The following is a 20,327-nucleotide window of genomic DNA, read 5'->3' on the forward strand; positions in this document are numbered from 1 at the left end:
CACACATCAGTTTGTTGGCTTGGGTCTGTGAAGCAGCTACTCATTTTGGCAAATATAGTCACACAGTCGTGTACTTTTCATATAGTGGACAGGATCGAGATGAATGGAGTTGTTTGAATATTATAAATTGTATGGGTCTACTGATGTGGTCTGCAAAAATTGCATCCAATTATAAATACTCTCTTTCCTTGAACTGTCCACTCCTGACTAGAGCAAGATGTGATGTATATGCCTTCAAACATGATACATGAAAAGTCTGATCTAATGTGTATACAAAAAACTGTGCATGGAGATGAAAATGGAACTGAAATTCAAAGCAATTTTGTTCTTCAAGATCCACACAAGGAGTCTTAAAAGTATACAATGTACTTTACAAGTACTGCACAAGCAATTATGTAGTATGATAGAATGTGAAAGCTTGTGACTTCATCATTTTACTTTGAAATATTAAAAGGGATTATTCTCTTTTCATGGTCATATCGTCATTGACACAGTATGTAAAACTTCAGAAATATCCAACTATTTTAACCTTCACCAGTCTTAATTCATTAACATTGTGTGATTCTAAGCTGTGCCAAGTTTCTTTCTAATGCTGTCTGAATTGTCATGTTCTCTTCATTTACCTTGTATATAAGCCATTCGAAGGACATTTGTTTGAGAATAAATCATGTTCAAATTCTTATTAGCAGTCATGAGCCCTCCTTTCATGCATTTTCCCTTTCAGTCTGCCTGATCAATACCATTCACTTAGATTCACTGACAGTTCCATACACAATGATTTGGATCACCAAATAACCCTGGGATGTTTTCTTTTTTGAACTACACACTCGTTTATAGTCATAAGCTGACAGAGAGATTTTTCGTCATTTGATTATGTACATGTATGTCAGAGCTGCCTTTGCTTCTGTGATGAGCTGCCGTTCAGCTTTTAGCAAGGAAATCAAAACTTCCAACAACTACTTGCCGGAAGAAATAATAATTTTTTGCTGCCTTTGTAGGATATCAGCGATATCTAGTTTAAATATTGAAGACATATAAATCAGTTGGAAATATTTTGGGAGGCATAATATCCCGAGTGTTTATTTCACAAAGTAGGAATTACCTTTTGACATTTAACCAAACTCTTATCAGAGAAAATTATGAGATTAAATTTTTTTATGAAAATTTGATTCAAAGAGTATTTTTCTGCAAAACTGCATTTTCATCATAACATCTAGAATTTGCAAACATGCAAAAATGCAGTCAGTTCCATGAATACATGTATACGTATGTACCTATGCACTCATACATGTACACACACAAGCGGGCATGCACGCACCCACCCACCCACGCAATACATACATACATATACATGTATGTACATACGTACGTACGTACTTACATACATACATACATACATACATACATACATACATACATACATACACAAACAAAGATACGTACATAGAGTAACACACATAGCAATCTAATATAAGAAAAAATAGACTGCAAACTAGAGGTTATAACATTTTCATACATTACAATTCTGAGAAGTAACAATGTGACATAATTGCACATTGAGTCACATTATTTGACCAATTTTAGAAGTCATCAACCTGACTTGTTACGACCAAATACACTCAGAGCATATTGATGTCTGCATTGCATGCTAGGAATTAATTCTTAAACAAATATTGTTTCATAAGTCTCTCTTGTGATTTTTCACTTAAAATTCACACAGTATTTTACTAACTTACAATTTTCATTTTGCTTTTTGTTTTCGTATTGCTGTTATTATTGATATGAATTACATATCATTTGAATCAACATGTTGTCCTCAAAGTAAAACATGTCTTTAAAAAAGTGTATTTCAAAGACAAAGATAAATACAAAAGACAGATGAAATTTGATGGTAGCACTTATGATTGTTTTTGTGTTAAATATATCCTGATATGGGTTAAAAGCATTTTTGAACTCCAACATTTTGAGTATATTATAAGGCTTGAAGTTATAGCGTTTGCGTTTGATTGGCCTAATTTTATTAGTTTGCATGCTGGAACCCTTTGATTCGCTGCATGTACCCTAGATGAGTGGTGACAACTCCTGAAAAGCTTTCCTCTTCACTGCCTTTAGCTGTGTTTACTCACCAATCAAGCTTCATGAAGATGTTATTGAATTTAGAACAAGGCTAATTGGTATTATGCATGAAATGTTCAAATGTGTACACACTAGTAATGTGTGCTGTGTTCACCAGACTAGAACTAAGCAATCAATATGTAGATATGAATGTATGGACATAGATACAGCTTTAAATACTAACCAGGGATGAGTAGGGATGATGTTGCTGTCCATGTACCATGTGTCCTTACATGCTGCCATGTCTGTATTGTTAATTCACAAAATTTACTACACCTGTTGTGAATATTTCATGAGGAGATATGACTCTCTCTGATAGCAACACCCATTGTAAATCAGTCACTCATCCAACCATAAGAACCAGTGTTGCCATCACATCAGTATTATTCAATGTCTCAGTCACATATCCTACTGTAACACTCAATTCACAGTCACATATCCAACTGTAATACTCAATTCAGTCACATATCCAACTGTAATACTCAATTCACAGTCACATATCCTACTGTAATACTCAATGTCAATCACATATCCTACTGTAATACTCAATTCACAGTCACATACTCAACTGTAATACTCAGTTCACAGTCACATATCCTACTACTCAATTCACAGCCACATATCCAACTGTAACAGTCAATGTCGCAGTCACATCTCCAACTGTAACACCCTTTGTCAATGTCATCTCCAGCAGTATAACACCTCGTGTGTCATGTATCAAACAGTAACACCGAATGCAACTCACGCCCTTTGCCAGTCTTATATCCAAATGTAACATTCAGTGCCAGTGTGTACAGTGAGTCTGGTCTTTGGCTTCTTCAGATATCCCTGCTAATTTAGTAGGGCGGAACAAATCATTTTAATTGTCTTTATTTGCATAAAACATGGAGTTCATGTGTGGAGATAAATAACTGAAAGGGAATATTCACTTTATTTTTTTTCACTGAAATGGCGTATGATGGTAGAGGCATTACTTGAAAATTTCCAATGACTTGCTTAGCAGTGTGTAGAAAGTAAAACCTGGTTAGAGAAACATTACACACATATATATGTATATGTACACGATACTGTTTCTTTAGCATCCAAGCTTTTGGACACACAGACATACAGAGTATAGAATATATAACCAGCAGTTATCCACCCACACACATTTATACAACTACCACCAAATTACGTTTAAGTCATATCTTTGACCCATGAGAACAGATTACATTGTATTATATTATCTTTGCCACATGTTCATATAAAATATTGCCATGTGTGAACCTAGCTGCCTTGAATTGGGATGCCAATATTATTTACATTTCCCCAAACCCAAAAAATAACAAAAAGAAAAAAAATTAAAATTGATCCTTTGCTGTTTTTCATGGTTTTCAATTATGACTTGTTTAAAGTGGCCATATGGATGAGAATTTGGTATTTATTTTGGATTTTTATTTGATAAAACAGCTTCACTATGTTTTTCTACTTGAAAAAATAATGCGAAAGAACATATACCAAGTCCATGTTCACATCTCAATAAACGGCAAAACATTAAACAATGTGTAAAATGTTTGTTATTGTACGTACAATAACAAACTTTTTACGCTTTTTGCATCATTTTGCAATGCATTAAGTTATGAACATGGACTTGGTATATGTTCTTTCGCATTATTTTTTCAAGTAGAAAAACATAGTGAAGCTGTTTTATCAAATAAAAATCCAAAATAAATACCAAATTCTCATCCATATGGCCACTTTAAGATACATACATGTATCAGTAAAGTGATAACATTAGTAAAATTTCATACTTTTTAGCAAATATTTCTGTTGGTAAGATTTTTGTAGAGCTAGACAATAAAATGTAGCACTGCTGTGCTGTAAGACTTGTTTAGTTAGACAATAAAATGTAACAATATTTGCAAAGTTTTTTTGGCGCCAGACGACAAAATGTAGCAGACAATAAAATGTAACGATATTTGCAAAGTTTTTGTGGCGCCAGATGATAAAATGTAGCAGTGTTAGCAAATGTTTTTTTGAACCTGAGTTGATGTGTCATTTCAAGTTTCCTCATTTTGATTATAAACAGAATTTTTTTTCAGTATGTCTGAAACTAGATATCCCCACATTTCATTACATTGAAATATGGAAACGTTAGTTTGACATTTATGAAAATGATCAAAATAATCATAAAAATTTAATATGACTGAGTAATATGTGTCAATTCAGAGAATGAGGCAATCTGTTGTGTACACTTTGTGATTTCTTTTTGGCTGTTATGTTGACTGTCGTTTGTTCTTTTGTGAGCGCTCGTTACATACATCTGACACAGTACCATCGGTTTTCCCGAACCCAATTTCGTATTTACGAGTAGCTAACCAGAATCCGTCTTACAATATAACACTCAGTGTTCGAAATTGAAAGAAAGAAAACAACCAAACAAGAACGATAGCATCGTTGTCTGCACTCTGTGCTCATGCTCTTTTCAAACAGAGTGCTCTCAAGTACTGTACCAGTATGTTTGCATATTACGCTTTTTCACTGATTGAGTGAATTCACTCAGAGCTCTTGTGTGGCTCGGGAAAACCTATGGTATTATGTCAGATGTATGTAATGAGCGCTCACAAAAGAACAAATGCCAGTAAACATAACAGCCAAAAAGAAATTGAGAAGTGTACACTACATGGGATTTTTATCAGATTGAGAGTGGGGTGACCCTGATTTGGCCTGAGACAGATAGGATACAACGTTAGATGTATATTTATAGAAGTGTGTCTACACTAACAAGACTTGGCAAGGCTATACACAAGTGCTTTTGTCAGCTGAAGGTTTGGAAACAAGCAGGTGTAGGTGACAGTGATTTAAGTGTGACCTGAACTTTTTAACCCCTCACCACCTTTGAATCCCCAATAGAACAACTTTACCATTCATAAAAGATTGGAAGATACTAAAATATAAGATAGATAGGGTGGGCAGGATCACATTCCTAATGGAGGGGGATTTATTTCAAAGTAATTATGTAGTAGTAGTGTTATGAAAAGATATACTCTTTCATAAAAAGGACAGGTGATGGTGTGCTGTTACAATGATGTATTTCTATGAAAGGAAACTGAATTATTTGACCTAAAGAACTGGCAAAATGTAATGTAGGTATAGAAACAAGATGCCATCTATGAAAATATGTGAGAGATCAATTTTACACAGGATGTTCATTGTTTGCATGTCTTGTCTATCTAGCAGTAGTCCCGTGTTTACAGATTACCAATTCTTGTCATGGGACTACCATAATTTGCGGCTTTAGGCCCATTCAGACTACCACTAATTTAAAAGGATGGAATATTTACAGATATAAAAGTATTTTAATAACACATAATAGCAGAACTCTGTTTTCAGTTAGGACTATTGGTCACCATCCTTGGTTACCATAATCTGAAAAATTGGAACCCACTGGGACTACCAAAGACAAAATGTTAATTCAAGCCCTTGGCATTATCTCTTTGGGTATTGATATTATTTTCTATCACATACTGTCCGCCACAAGTTGAACCTCTTGTTAATAAACTAGAATGATACATTGGTCATGGGGATTATATATAAGTATATATTATATGAAGCATGACTATCTTGGTACCATGATGTGGCTTCATATCCAGGGTCTATGTTTGATACTTATATAAATGAAAATATCCAGTGCACTCTTCAGTCTCCAGAGAGACAGTCTAGGTGTGTAACATGTGGGTTACAAGTAATACGTCCTTCAGGACATCTCTATTAATAACATAATCTTTATGAAAGACACTGGATGCTTTTTCAGACATTTCCGTGGTAATTGGCCTGTCAATTGTGATTTCCTGTGTATAACCTTTGAAGTGCATCTTCCAGGGTTTTCACTTGTGCTCTGTTTATCACAGTTCAAAGATAAGTATTTTTTTGTGATCATTACAGAATGACACAAGTACTTGTCTGCTTCCACAGATTACAGTAATACCTTTAAAGTTCCTGATTAAGCTCTACCCTAACTGTGCAACTTAATTTTATACTATTATATCATGCATACGTAAATCTTTAAGTAAGTGAAAGAAAGGGGTAATATTTAAGTTAGGACTGACTGGAAGACACCTATTGTGCATAATACTTACATCTATACATGTACATGTATGTGTACTGTGCATGCATGTATGTATGTATGTATGTATGTATGTATGTATGTATGTGTGTGTATGTGTGTATGTATGTATGTATGTATGTATGTATGTATGTATGTATGTATGTATGTGTATGAGGATAATACAGGTGTACAATGTATGCTTTCTGGAGGCACACTTTATATATGGTGTTGTATGTCTATAGGTTGTGTGGTGCATGTATATGTACATTTAAGTATATAAATTGTGTATGAAACACTGCGTGTGGAGCTGTGAATGGCTACAAGTATTTGTATGTGCAAATGAGTGTGACACTGCTTGGCTATTGAGTGTATATACATTAACAGTACCTGTACCAGTAATGTGGTGACATGTAAAGGCTAATAGACATACAAGTATTTACATGTATTCAATGTTCTACCGTAGACAGTGTAAGGTTTGCACATATTTTGAGAAGGACACGTCTCTCAAAATAATGTTTCCATTTTACATTCTAGCAGAAGTGCTATTATATTTAATAATGGCATGGGTATGAATAGTTATAAATGTTTATTGTGTGCGGCTCCAATTCATGCAGTATTGATCTGAAAATTTGACATTTTAAAATTATTTTCATAGCAAAAGTTCTTTCTTTGTGCTATGGTAATTTCCCTGATATTCAAAAAGAGTTTGTCTAAGGTAATAAACGAATGATTACTTCATGTTCAATATTTAGGTACATCTCGTAGTTTTGGTACTTTTTTAATGTAAGGAAATCAAGATTCAACTGATTGTTTGTATTTGAAAGATCTTGGCTTATCAAATTGTTACTAGTATAGTGTATTCTAATTGTCATAAATGAATTCTTAATTGATCTTTTATCTCACAAAAATGTCTTTTTGTTTTTTTTCTGACAGGAGTTTGCAACATTAACCAAAGAATTAAACCTTACAAGAGAGCAGCTTCTAGAACGGGAAGAAGAAATTTCAGAACTCAAAGCCGAAAGAAATAATACCAGAGTAAGTTTTAGACACTATCTTTTTACATACATTTGTTCATAGCTTTCATATGTTTAGTCTGAAATATCCAGTGGTTGGTCTGCTTAATTACATTGTAAGTTATAAACACTCATCACCCACATATTGAAGCACGTTACTACCGGTATATCGCTACTAAACAAAAAATCTGAATTAGTTTGAAAATGTCACCATGAAAAGAAATTTTCCCTCGCCATCTATAGAAATAAACCTCCACAAGGGATAATTTAGTCCGACCATCATGTTATGCAATGAATGCCCAATCATTTATATGTACATGTATATATCGACCTTGACAATCTAAAATTATCAGTCTGATGATTTCTGAGGATGTATAAAACTCTGAGTCACGACTTACGACATATTCCTTGGATTAAGGCTGTAAATTAGCTCTGCTACTATTACTGGTCGAACACTGACCTCTCCAGTGAGAGACTTCTATATATTGAAGCGTGCATATTACATATAAAGTGGAAACACCACTGGGTCTCTCAGGCTATAATATGTTTAGATTCTAAGAATTTAAGATGTTCGTTAGCCCAATACAAAGGTTGTTGTCTTGGTCAATGTAACAGTGTAATGTTAACTTGCAGATTGGGATTAAAATTTAAGTACATGGACTATTTAAAATCGGACTTAGACTGATTTAACGCATTCACACAGTACTTTTAGAGCGGAATAAATGGTAAAGCAGCCCTAGAGTGGACTAAAAATGTAAGTGTGAACCCCCTCTATGAATGCAAAATAGTTTTCCATGACACAGCAATAGAAAAAGTTGGTCCTAAACAAAAGAATAATCCTATGGTAATCCTTATGGCTCCACTGATAAGATTACACTAAAGCCAGAAACTGGAATTGAAATGCTGGTGGTCAAACTACATGATAGCCTGTGATAGGGACCATGTCAAGTTTCTGGGCTTGTTTTCTTATGAATAAGTTAACTGTTCATATAAAGGAAAATGTATGAAATTCTTATTTTCTACAGCTGATTCCAGGAAAGTTACTTCCACAACATGTGACTGCTACAAATGTGCATACGTCATTAACAGTTTTGTGCCATCATTAACAGCTTCTTGCTGCGTTATTGTTGAAAGAACATGTATTCATGCTGCTTGAAACTGTCGGCTTCTTGTCAAGAAGCACATATCATTTTAAGACATTTTTCACAGTAAATCGTGAGCATGGGTATTAAAATCTCGTGTAGAAAAGCTGCCCATAGGCATGATGACTGATTTAATTTAGATAAAAGGGACTTTGAGTTTTCTTTACTGATGCCGATGCTCGGAGATAAAGTAAGGGAGCTGCAAGGCTAGATAAAGATGTGGAAATCTATCAGTGTCAGTGACTTTGAAGCACAAAATAAAAAAATTATCACCTTAAAGAGTGTCAGCTTAAATCACCACATTGTTGTAAAGAAATGTGATGTGTTGACGATATTTATTATGCTCCAGAAGACAGATGTGTACTGAGAAAAAGAGGAAAGTGTATTTCGCAGTGAGAGCAAGACATTTATGATGATTTAAGAATAGGTGTGGAAAGTGGTTGACGAATGGTGATGATGTGAGGCCGACTGGTATGTTAACATGTAGAAGACTGACTCCAATTATATAAAAAAAATTCCATTGTTGACATTTTCAAAAATTAAAAAAAATAAGTTTTTTTCTTCACAAATATTTTATTAATGTGTTTATTATTTTTGTTGAGAGAAAAAAAAAAAATTACATGTCAGTGTTTCAAATTTATTACTGTTAATTTTTTGATTAAGTAGCAGCAACTTCATCTGGTTAGATGATATTTTCATATTTGAATGTCAGCTACAAATTGTATTTAAGAAGAACAAGCTGAGTTTACGCTCTTTGGGGCAAAACATTTACTGCATATTAAAAAATGTACTCAAAGTATTCTACTAACTGAAGCATACTTTACCATCACTTGCAGTTGATTGAACTCTAACCTGGTATAAAAATCAAATGACATGAGTTTTTGAAAGTATAAATATCTGAAATCCCTAACAACATCAGAAGACAGTTATGATGTCAAAGAAGGCATGCACCACCATTATACTAGAAAAGTTGAATTAGATGTTATTCCCCAATTGTTTTCTTTGTTCAGCCACTGAAAATATGAGTAACCTAAGGGGCCTTTGTTACCACGAGATGAGTAGTGACAACCCTAAGGTCACAAGAATTTTCCAGCTGAATGAAGAAAAATATCGGAGAATAACATAATTATACCAAAGCCAGTAATATTAAAGAAAAATCGGGAAAGTAACAGCAATTTTGTACATTTTGAACACAGCAGAACCAGTGACATCGACAGGCGTTGTTGTTACATACATGGACACATTGTCAGTGATGTAAATGTAGAATTATGAGAGTATACATGTATATTCCATATTTTTTGTTTCAACTTAGCTCGTATAATCAAGGTTTTATGTAAGTTTGAGTGGAAAGCTTAAAAACTCAGTTTATGCTACTTTTAAGGACAATTTTGTATGCTTGATAGTTGTCAGGATGTAACATAAACATATGCTTCAATTGCTTTCGGTGCTTTAAAGCGTTCAAGACTGAAAGAGGAGAAAAATGATCCTCTGATCGATTGTTCCTAATTATTTCCAGCTGACATCAAGCAAGCAGATGAACAGGGAATCATAAAAAGTCATCTTTACTTTAAGACTCCTCTGTAAGCCCTTCAAAAAACAGCTGGCTCTCTAGTTTGTCTTCCATTTTCATTCACCGATTCAATGACTAAATGCAATCAGATAGTTTTGTCTGTGACACAGATCCTTAAATCAGTATGCTACCAACTTGACTACGACCAATCATGATAAAAGTTTTATGAAATTCTCTATATTTCATCCTTTTGGTAAGAAATTTTGATACTACTATATTAAAATATGGTTTAGAATGGTTGAAAAGTTAAAGAAAGACATGAATTTTTTATCAAAATTTTATGAGAGGAAAAATATATTCAAGGAATAAATGAAATCAGACAGTTTTTGTTGGCAACACACGTTTAAATGAGTATGCTATTGACTCAACTACCAGACATGGGATAATAAATGTGTTACTAGTTTTAAAGTTTTATGATATTCTCTGAATATTTTATCTTTTTGTTTTGGCACCAATTTATTGGAGATAATTATATATGTGTAGATTATTCCACTCTAAAATAAGATTCACATTTCTTGAAAAGGTACTACAAGACAAGAATTTTGTATCAAATTTTTAGGAGGTATAAAACATGTTGTTTCCACAAATTTAATAACTGGTATCCATTTTTTTGAGACGAGGGTGAAAAAACCCACATGTTACATGATGTGTCATCAGCTCAGTCTGGATTTGTGACACTATGACATTTATGACAGACAGTAACATCTATTTTATTCAATGAGTGGTTCAACACAGTTCATATCAATTCATCATATGTAATAGCTGTGAATGATGTCTGTTGATGATACTGTTACACAATGACACATTGTTCACAGACAAATTGTCTCATCCCAGACAATATGGTGTTATTTATAGATATGCTGAATGCAATATTATTGATCATATAGCAGAATATAATATATATTAATTTGACTTGAAGGCCTCTTTATGTCGCAAAATATGACAAAAATATCAACGATGAGGCACAAGAGAACATTGCAATAAAATGTTCATTGATAGCACATCAGGCTGCGTCCATGTTCTTGTTAGAACTTTCTGACAAAGGAGTTACAAGATACAAGAAAACTCACATAGAGAAATTACGATGACATGGTTCCATACATTAAACACATGTTAAAATATAGATACAATAGATAAATGTACACACAGTTAGTTAATTAATTATTATCATTTTTATTATTTCTTTATTTCAGGTCATCAAAAACCTAAATTTTATACAAATGTTTACATTGTACTCTACATGACAATCCTATCATTTTTCCAAAGATCTGAAAGAAAGTATACGTCACAGTGAATGCAGATTAAAATATTAATGATAATAATAACAGAAACTGCTATTTTTATTCCCCTATCCATCACTCTCAACAGTGTGTAAGTGGAACAACATTATGTTTATTACCCAAACCACACACTAACCCCAATTTGGCCTCAACGTAAAAACTTAGCGGTAGAAATACATTTCTTTTATTATCCCAGTAAAATTTTAATACATGTAGAAGCGTGCACCTCAGGGTACAAAAAGGAACTCTTATCATAGTATTTGTGGGCAGTTAAAATAAAACGTCTTTATCACTTTTGAAAGTTAAAATTATTGACATTTTGGCTCTCAAATCATTTCCCTTATCTTGTGATATTTTGAATGTTGTTTTGAATAGTTGTTTAGGTTGTGTTCATTGTGTCCAATGTTCTAAGAGGTGAGCTCAATAGTTCAACATACGAATAAAAAACTAAATTCATTTACTTTGGGGTGGGAGGTTTTTCAGCCATTTTAGTTCTTATCCTACAAAGTCGATTTTACATTTAATGGATCTGTTTTGTACCCCTGAATGCAAATATTTCTAAAATAATATCAAATTGAGAAATAATATAATTTTCGGTATATAGTACAAATGTAAATGCATGGCACTAAAATAAAGTAAAGTGTCAATAAAAGGTTTTCTTGAATACATACATGTACATTGTAACAGCTTTGTATTAATAGCACTACATACTACTACTACATACTGATTTTAAATTAATTGTGCTGTCTGAAATGTTTTCAATTTTGGCCAGTTTAGTTAGAAGGGGGATGGGGGTCTGAGGCCTAACTAAAAGAATTAAGTGTTTTATCATACATTGAACTATTGATCTCACCTCCTAATACATTATGGATACAAAACACGTTGTGTTGTATGTATCCATACAAGTACATGTACGACCTTATATAGGGTGAATATGTTTCTATGAACAGTGAGGACAAATGTTGAATTGAATATATTGATGATTTTAATGTGAAAAATCATAACTTTGATTTTTTTTTTTCAAAACTAACATTTTCAGAAATGTTGTACATGTCCCACATTTTTGGCAATAGTAAGTATAAAAAAGAATTCTTTTGAGACCTGGCTGAATTGTTCCCTTGTTATCTACAAGATGATTCTTTCTCAGATCAGAGTATGCTGGGACTTATAATTCACTTGTTATGAACATCACACATGTGACATAGTCAAGCCCTAAAGGTGCAACACTAAATTCTGTATGTAACATATTAGACTGACTTGAGAGAGAACACAATTTACTCTGGATCTGTTATGGATTTATAAATACCTTCCTGCAGATAACTAAAGTAACATAACACTGGGGGTTTTAACCACGAAAGTACCAAGTGGATAGAACCTCACAGTTTCACAGTAAAACAAAGCCATGACTTATAATAAATATGTTACATGGTAATGACATTTTGATTACCTATCACATCATAGGTACAGGCTAGTGTAATAATCCCAGACATTTCTGTTAAAAAGGATTATAATGTAAGTATACAAAGGTTGGGTTGTAATAGTCAACATACCACATCCTGCCCAGAAGGGGTTTCCATGTGTTTGTCTCAAGGTAAACTGACAGTTCTATAAACCCTCCTCCTGCCCAGAAGCATTTTCCGTGTGATTGTATCGAGGTATATCAAAAGGCCTGTTAATCCACATATCAGATGGTTTTTTTGCAAATGTTCCAGATAAAGCAGGTCTTGCAAAGTAGGCGTCCCTGTCCCAGTTTTTTTTGCAGCCATGAACATAAATGATTTGAGGATAACAGAGTGGGGAGTAAGCGTAGTCTTGGTTACCCAGACTTTTCATGGGGTTCTCGTGTAGGGCTACTGCCACCCAGAGAGTCTGGGAAAGTACTACAAATGTAGTATTCAAATATTATATGACCTGCTTTTGGTTAGGATGCATGAATCATAGATTGAGTTTGTAAAATTATATTATTTGAAATTAACAGGTATCTGTTGCATTAGACTGTCAAACATGTGGCACAAGAGCTTGAATTGTTTGGGATTACACCCAGTATCACAATGCAATGTCCAGACAGCTGTAGCCATAAGCGAGAGCCCCAACAACGAGAATCTGGATAAACGAGACTAGAGGAAACCCCAATTTTTTATAGGAAAATAATTGATCTAAATATCAAAAGGTTGTGCATGTATACACCATTTTTCAGTGGGAGGGTAATTTGATTTGAATACCAGAAGGTGATAAACAGACCTCATTTTTTTCTGTGGGAAAGCAAGTATCATGTCTCCGGGATAGAAGCTTCAATTTTCTGTAGGTGGGTAATTTGATATGAATATCAAAGTGTCAGCAGCAAAACTAAATTTTTTAAGTAGATTACTTTTATCTTGTATATCAGAGGAATTATAGGCCAACCAAAGTTTAGTTCTCGACAAACCAAAAACAGTAGTTGCAAGTCTTTAATAAAAACATGCAGTGCTGCAGACAACTGCAAACTCAACTTCTTAGACAGTAGAAACAACATTTCTCTCACAAGCCTAATTTGATATTTACAAAAAAATGTACACTTATTGCAAGTGGTCTGTCGATATGGTGCTGTATATGTTTTATTACAGGGGTGAGATCACCGGTAGGTCAACGTACGATAAAAACTAAATTCTTTTAGTTACACCTCAGACCCATCCACCATCACCCCCACCCCCACCCCACATCCCCCTTCTAACTAAATTAGCCAAAATCAAAAAAATTTCAGACAGCACAATCAATTTTAAATCAGTAGGTAGGTAGTATGTATTGTTATGAATACAAAGCAATTCATTAAATGTAAAATCGATTTGGTAGGATGAGAACTGAAATGGCTTAACCCCCCCCCCCCAGAATTCAGTTTTTTATCCTACATGTACATTGAACTTAAATGTTTTTGTTTACTTTATTTGCTTGATGTGCCTGTTAAAGCTGGTAGTTACAATGTACTTTTTCATTGCAGGCAATCAGTAAATTCTCTTTGTTGAGATTAACCAGGAACCCTGTGGTTGCAGCATTATCTAATGTTGTATTGATATAAATAATATATATATGACATTTAGGGAAGTGTCTTGTGTTATGGCAGAGATTCCAGTACAATCTATAGGAAGTATCAGTTTTCTTTTGATGTCAGTGCAAGTGTAGGAAACTCCTCAGGTATTCCCTTGCTCAGTCACTTTTGCAGAAAAAAATTTCTGAGCTTGTTCTTCTCTGCATATTTAGTTGTGATGATTATACCAATTTGTATTGTCGATTTGTATTAAACCACGTACCACTTACATAAATCCTTTTGAAATGTCACTGCTGATGTATATGAAACTAAATATTGGTGACACGAAAATTCAAAATGGCGACTAGTATTAATCTAAGCACTCCTGACATAAACCATCAGGACAATTTAAAACTGCCGACTTGTATTTAAACTAAATATCGCTGACGTAAATCGCCATGACAATTTGTGTCAATTCATCTATACCATCACGTAGCATGCTATCAAATGGTTTGATGAAATTACCCAAATACATACATACACATGTAGTGGTTCATAAGTGGAGGTTATGTTTCCACTGGAAACTCAGTATGGTAGTGGACTTTACGTGTAGAATGTCATAAAATGTGACTTTTTAAAAACTTTTGAACAAATTTCTTGCCATATTACCAACCATTTCTAGATGTCAGATGTAGTTGGAACTAATGAAGTAACTTAGCAAAGTTTGTTTTATACTAAATGTATATGTTGGCCAGACTCACATCTGATAAAATGCTGGAAAGCATTTATAATACACCTTAATGTAATTGCAAAGTCACATATTTTTTCATCAATTTTCAAGTCAGTTTTCTGGCCATTTACAATTCCATTTCTAATTTCTAGGGGTATTATCAATATTCAGATTGAGTTGGCCCTTATTAGACCTAATTTATTTATGCCAGACACACCCTTGATCAAGGATTGTAAAGCATCAATTAGTTACATAGTTTCGTAGACTAAACAGTAACATTCATTCACATTTTTTAATAGGATTCTATCATTCAAATGTGCCCAAAATTTAGAATACATCTAATGATCATCCACACTAAACAAGAAATTTAAAATTCAGCATACATTTTGTAAATTAATCACCCATACTGAATATTAAGATATTAAATTTAGCGTACATTTTATAATCACCCATATTGAATATTAAAATTTCAACTAGGTTATTCAAAACAATAAGTTTTAATTAAAGCATCTATTGTTACACATTCTATTAAACTTTACTGTGTCATATCATCAAATGTCACTTTTGAATTAAATCCTCAATCTTCTGAATGACAGCAACCTCTCAGTAATTGACAATATACTCTTTATTTCAGTGAGGTGGCATATTGTGCCTAACACATCATCTTTGAGATTTTCAAATACAACTTATGATTCGCTTATTACAAATCAAGTCACTACGAAATGCGTCAGTCAGCCTGTCTTGTTAATAAGAATTCGCCATCATTACAGAGTACACTCTGAGATTGATGGGTGACAGAACTTCATAGACGTTTTATATGTAATGCTTTATTTATAAGAATGTGAATTTTAACGTGATAGAAATTTTATATTCAATGTTTTCTTGAGAATTCCAATTTGTATATATATACATACATTTGTGCAATTGTGAATAGAAAGTAATCAAACTTGAGATTATAAGTCCTACTGTCGTTACTCCATTGAGGATACTTCAGTGTCAAAATTTCATTGAACTCAGAATTTTATGACAGTGTCCAAGCCCCATCACTGTCCTTCGAAAGACATAAAATATACTGAAATTTGACATAAATGTCATCTCAATAATTTCAATTTTATTGTGTTTCATATATTTTATTGTTGCAACTTTTAAGTGTCTTATTTCTCCCGTTATAAAAACTCATTGAATTATTTTCTTATTTCAGTTGCTGGAATATTAAGTGTCAAAATTCCATCACCATGTAGAATACACGTCACAGATTTTTGAATGAGAATGTGCTGAAATTTAACATCAATGTCATCTCAATATTTTCAATGTTGAGATGTTATTGATTAGTATCAGCATGAAATTTGTACTTCATGGGACATAAATTTGCCAAAATGTAACTATTACATCACCAGTCAGTTTTCTTTTTACATTTCAGTTTATTATTGGAACATTATTAAGTGTCCAAACTCTGTAACATCATAACTTTATGGGATGAAATCTTTTTAAAATTGGATGTCATCGTATCTCACTAAGTCGTTTATATTTTTGTTACAACTCATCACCATAAAGTTTGCACTAAAGTTTAGGGGACATAAATTTGCCAAAATGTAACTTTTGTCTCACCTATATCAGTGTTCTTTTAAAATTCAGTTCTTACTAGAACAGTAAGTGTCCAAACTCTAACCATAAAGTTCACACTTTGTGGGATGAAATCGTTTTGAAATTGGATGTCATCTTATTTTATGAAGTCTTTTATATTTTGTTGCAGTTGTTGTTGGACATTGTACATTGTCCAACTCACCATAAAGTTTGCACTTTGGGACATAAATTCACTGAAATTTGATCTCACTAAAGTCAATTCTTTTTTTAATTTCAGTTGTTGTTGGAACATTTAGAGTGCCTTGTATCCAGACATGAAAGGTCGTTAAGAATGACAGTTGTAAAACGCCAGGCCTCATCCCCAGCTGGAGTTTCCAGTGAGGTAGAGGTTCTGAAGGCTTTGAAGTCCCTCTTTGAACACCATAAAGCATTAGATGAAAAAGTAAGTGCATTATTGTGTTGGAAGTAATGACAATCAATTGAAAAAGTAGGCTGCCAAATCATCTAATAATTGTGGCATGTCTTTCACCTCCTTTGCCCTAATGGCAGTACATGCTGTCGTTCAACTCCTTCAGTTGAGTTTGAAGGTGACAGAGTTTGCACAGTTCTTGAATTACCAGACATTTCTGAGTTGAAGTGGCACCATTCATTGTGTCAACACATTAGAGTTGTAGAGAGTTTCATTATTTACGGAACAAGAAAATGTTAAATTGTGATTTAGACCGTTTCAAGTATGTGACTGATATGAATGTGTTGACATTCAAGTTTTTGAGACCGAGGTTGTGTAAAATGATGTGATGTAAGTTCTTTGACATTATACCTACATGTACACCACATGCAAGCCTAGTTGTATACGTTCCAACTGAAAATACTGGATTTATGTCCTGGTTGTGTATTCTCATGACTGGTACATAAATGCAGTATTTTTTGTTGGAATATACAACTAGGCTTGCACATGGTATAATTTCAAATAACTTGCATCACATGCTTTTACACGTTGTCGTAACATCTGTTACATCGGTGATTCTATGATGTTTAAAATACACATAAGTCCAAATGTTCAAAATCACCACTATTTCCCCCCCAAAATCATATTTTATATTCATACAGACCAAATATTATTTACAGTTCAGAGACAATGTTTAAAACATGTGAAACACCACTGATGTTATAATCATACTACATATATACACATACAGCAAGATATCACTTTCATAACAGAGGTTAAGGAAGATACATGTACTTGTAAATTCATAGAATAGCTGGAAAGCTGCAATACACACTTTTGCCAGATATGCTGAAGAACGTGAATAAATGAATGCATTTTATAAGCTACTTGTGAACAGACAGGCCTTCAACCCTAGTCCATGTAGATATGTATTTATACAAGGCCTGATTTCTTACAGGGATTTAACTATAATTGAAGAGTTGTTACATTGTTTCCAAATGATGTATGTCACTTTGAAGGTCTGTTAACCTTCCCAGTCAAAATCAATCTTTCCCTTCAAGGAGCATTTGTGTAAATGTAATCATGATTTATCATTCTTTTTCTCTTTGACAGGTAAGGGAAAGACTTAGAGTAGCATTAGAACGGGTCGCTCAATTAGAAGATGATGTAGTAATGTCCAATCAAGAGGTAGGTTACTTTTGAATCCACCAATCGAATGCAATGTTTCAAAGCGAGTTAGGTCCTGGTTTCTGCCATGTGAGTGATCTGTGATTGAATGGAATTTGTTTTCCACTCAGTCAAATTGTTACAGAGCCAGCCATGATGTGTGTAAACCTACAGGAGTAATCCATTTGAAGACTGTCTACATTATTAGCATTCGTTCTTGATGGCTAATTTGTGAGAATAAAGTCACGTATTTGTACTATAAACTAATGGCAAAGTTTTTGATGCGGTAAGAATTAGGCTTTGTACCACTATGGTACAGCATAGAATAGGGAACTTGCAATCTAGACTGCACATGCCTAGATGCAAAGGACTATGGGATTATCTGTGGTTATCGTAATACCTAATCTGGCGCTATCGATAAAATAAACCTCCCACAATGATCAGGGTGACTATGAATTGATTATTTGTTGTTAAAAACAGTGTAACATTATTGTTTACAATACTATTTTATTAGTATTTATTATCACATTTCCCATGATGCAACATTCAACATGGTGGGTTTGCAAGTTCCCTATTGAATTTCGGTTGATGACTATGACAGAGTTTCTGAATGAAAGACAACAGCTATATATATATATATATCAAGGATGTCAGAGACCACATCAGAAGTTTCTACCAAACCTATTCATTACCAAGATAGGCACATTTAGGCATACATCGTATACATTTATAAAAATATGTTTGCTAATTATGCCATGATAATGTTTAACTCTTACAACCATACATGCAGACAAATGAACATGTCATGAGCTGCTTTTAGAGAAAAGTGTGAAAGAAGAAACAAATTAGTTGCCTTTATATGACAACTTTGTTTACAGTTATCAAAAGCAATTCCGAAAACAAGTTCCTCCAAAATGACCAATTAGAGCTGTTACTGTGAAAGAAAACTACTGATGAGGTCTTTAGTTTTATGAAATGTTGTGTCTTTTGTTTATAACATTTGTCTGTCTTAAGCTCCAAAACTACATACATACATACATACATACATATACATACATACATACATACATACATACATACATACATACATACATACATACATACATACATACATACATACATACATACATACATACATACATACATACATACATACATACATACATACATACATACATACATACATACATACAAGTATGGAATCAACAGTAAAATATCAGAGCATTGATGCTGATAATTTTGTTTGCTTGACTATTTGCAGAGCAAACAATCGTGCTAGTAATGTACAAATATCTGCATGCATGCAAACTAAAGCTAACCAAGTGTAATGTAACATAGTTTAGTCTGTATCTCACACAGTGTCTAGGTACCCTCAAAATGGAGTTTTAAATGTTTAATCTTATCATAGTTATGGTTTGCTTCATTTAAGCCATCAGATATGTCTATGTGATGGCCTGATCAATGTTTACAATTACAGTATTTGACCAAGCTGTCAAATACATGTATGTGTACGGGATTGCTTGATTAACATGTACAGTACTTCCATCTAAGCTGTCAAATATGTGACTCTGAAATATATGAGTGTGGTAGTTTGATAAATGTGTACATTGCTTCATCTAAGCCATCATATACATGAATATGATGGGCTGATCTGTGTGAGGAGTATTTCAATCAAGCCATCAGATATGTCTATGTGATGGCCTGATCAATGTTTTGCAGTATTTTATCCAAGCCGTCAGATATGTGCATAAGATTGCTTGATTAACACGTACAGTGCTTCATTCAAGCTGTCAAATATGTGAATGTGAAATATATGAGTGTGATAGTTTGATCAATATATACAGAGCTTCATCTAAGCCATCAAATACATGAATGTACAGTGAACCTCATCATGCTGTATAGTCAGGGGTGTGTTTTATTGTTGGAATTGCGTTATTGTTATCACTTTAGAAGTTAACTTTCATTATTAGTCTGATGTTGTGATTAGCTGATAATGGTAATTGGTGTATGATCCAAACATCAAATACTGATCATGTCTGACTACCTTCTGTGCATACACAGACATTTTAATTCTGTCCAATGATAAGAAACACTTCCAGGGCTCGCAATTAGCAGCTGCAATAATCTCTTCCCAAACGAATAGCAATCACTCTAATGAAACTTCAAAGCTTGCCAGACAGCAATTTAGTT

At 33.6% G+C, this 20,327-nt stretch overlaps 1 protein-coding gene across 1 annotated transcript in view; it reads left to right on the top strand.

Moving 5' to 3' along the window:
• The window catches only part of LOC144448514 (liprin-alpha-1-like), a 241,221-nt gene that overhangs the window by 163,109 nt on the left and 57,785 nt on the right, over positions 1–20,327 (top strand). The window contains exons 2-4 of the mRNA XM_078138781.1: positions 7,136–7,237; positions 16,800–16,964; positions 18,084–18,158. Coding sequence (XP_077994907.1) covers positions 7,136–7,237; positions 16,800–16,964; positions 18,084–18,158 — 342 coding nt within the window. The remainder of the gene's footprint in view (positions 1–7,135; positions 7,238–16,799; positions 16,965–18,083; positions 18,159–20,327) is intronic.

This window comes from Glandiceps talaboti, chromosome 17, assembly GCF_964340395.1.
Source record: "Glandiceps talaboti chromosome 17, keGlaTala1.1, whole genome shotgun sequence".
Classification (NCBI taxonomy): Eukaryota; Metazoa; Hemichordata; class Enteropneusta; family Spengelidae; genus Glandiceps; species Glandiceps talaboti.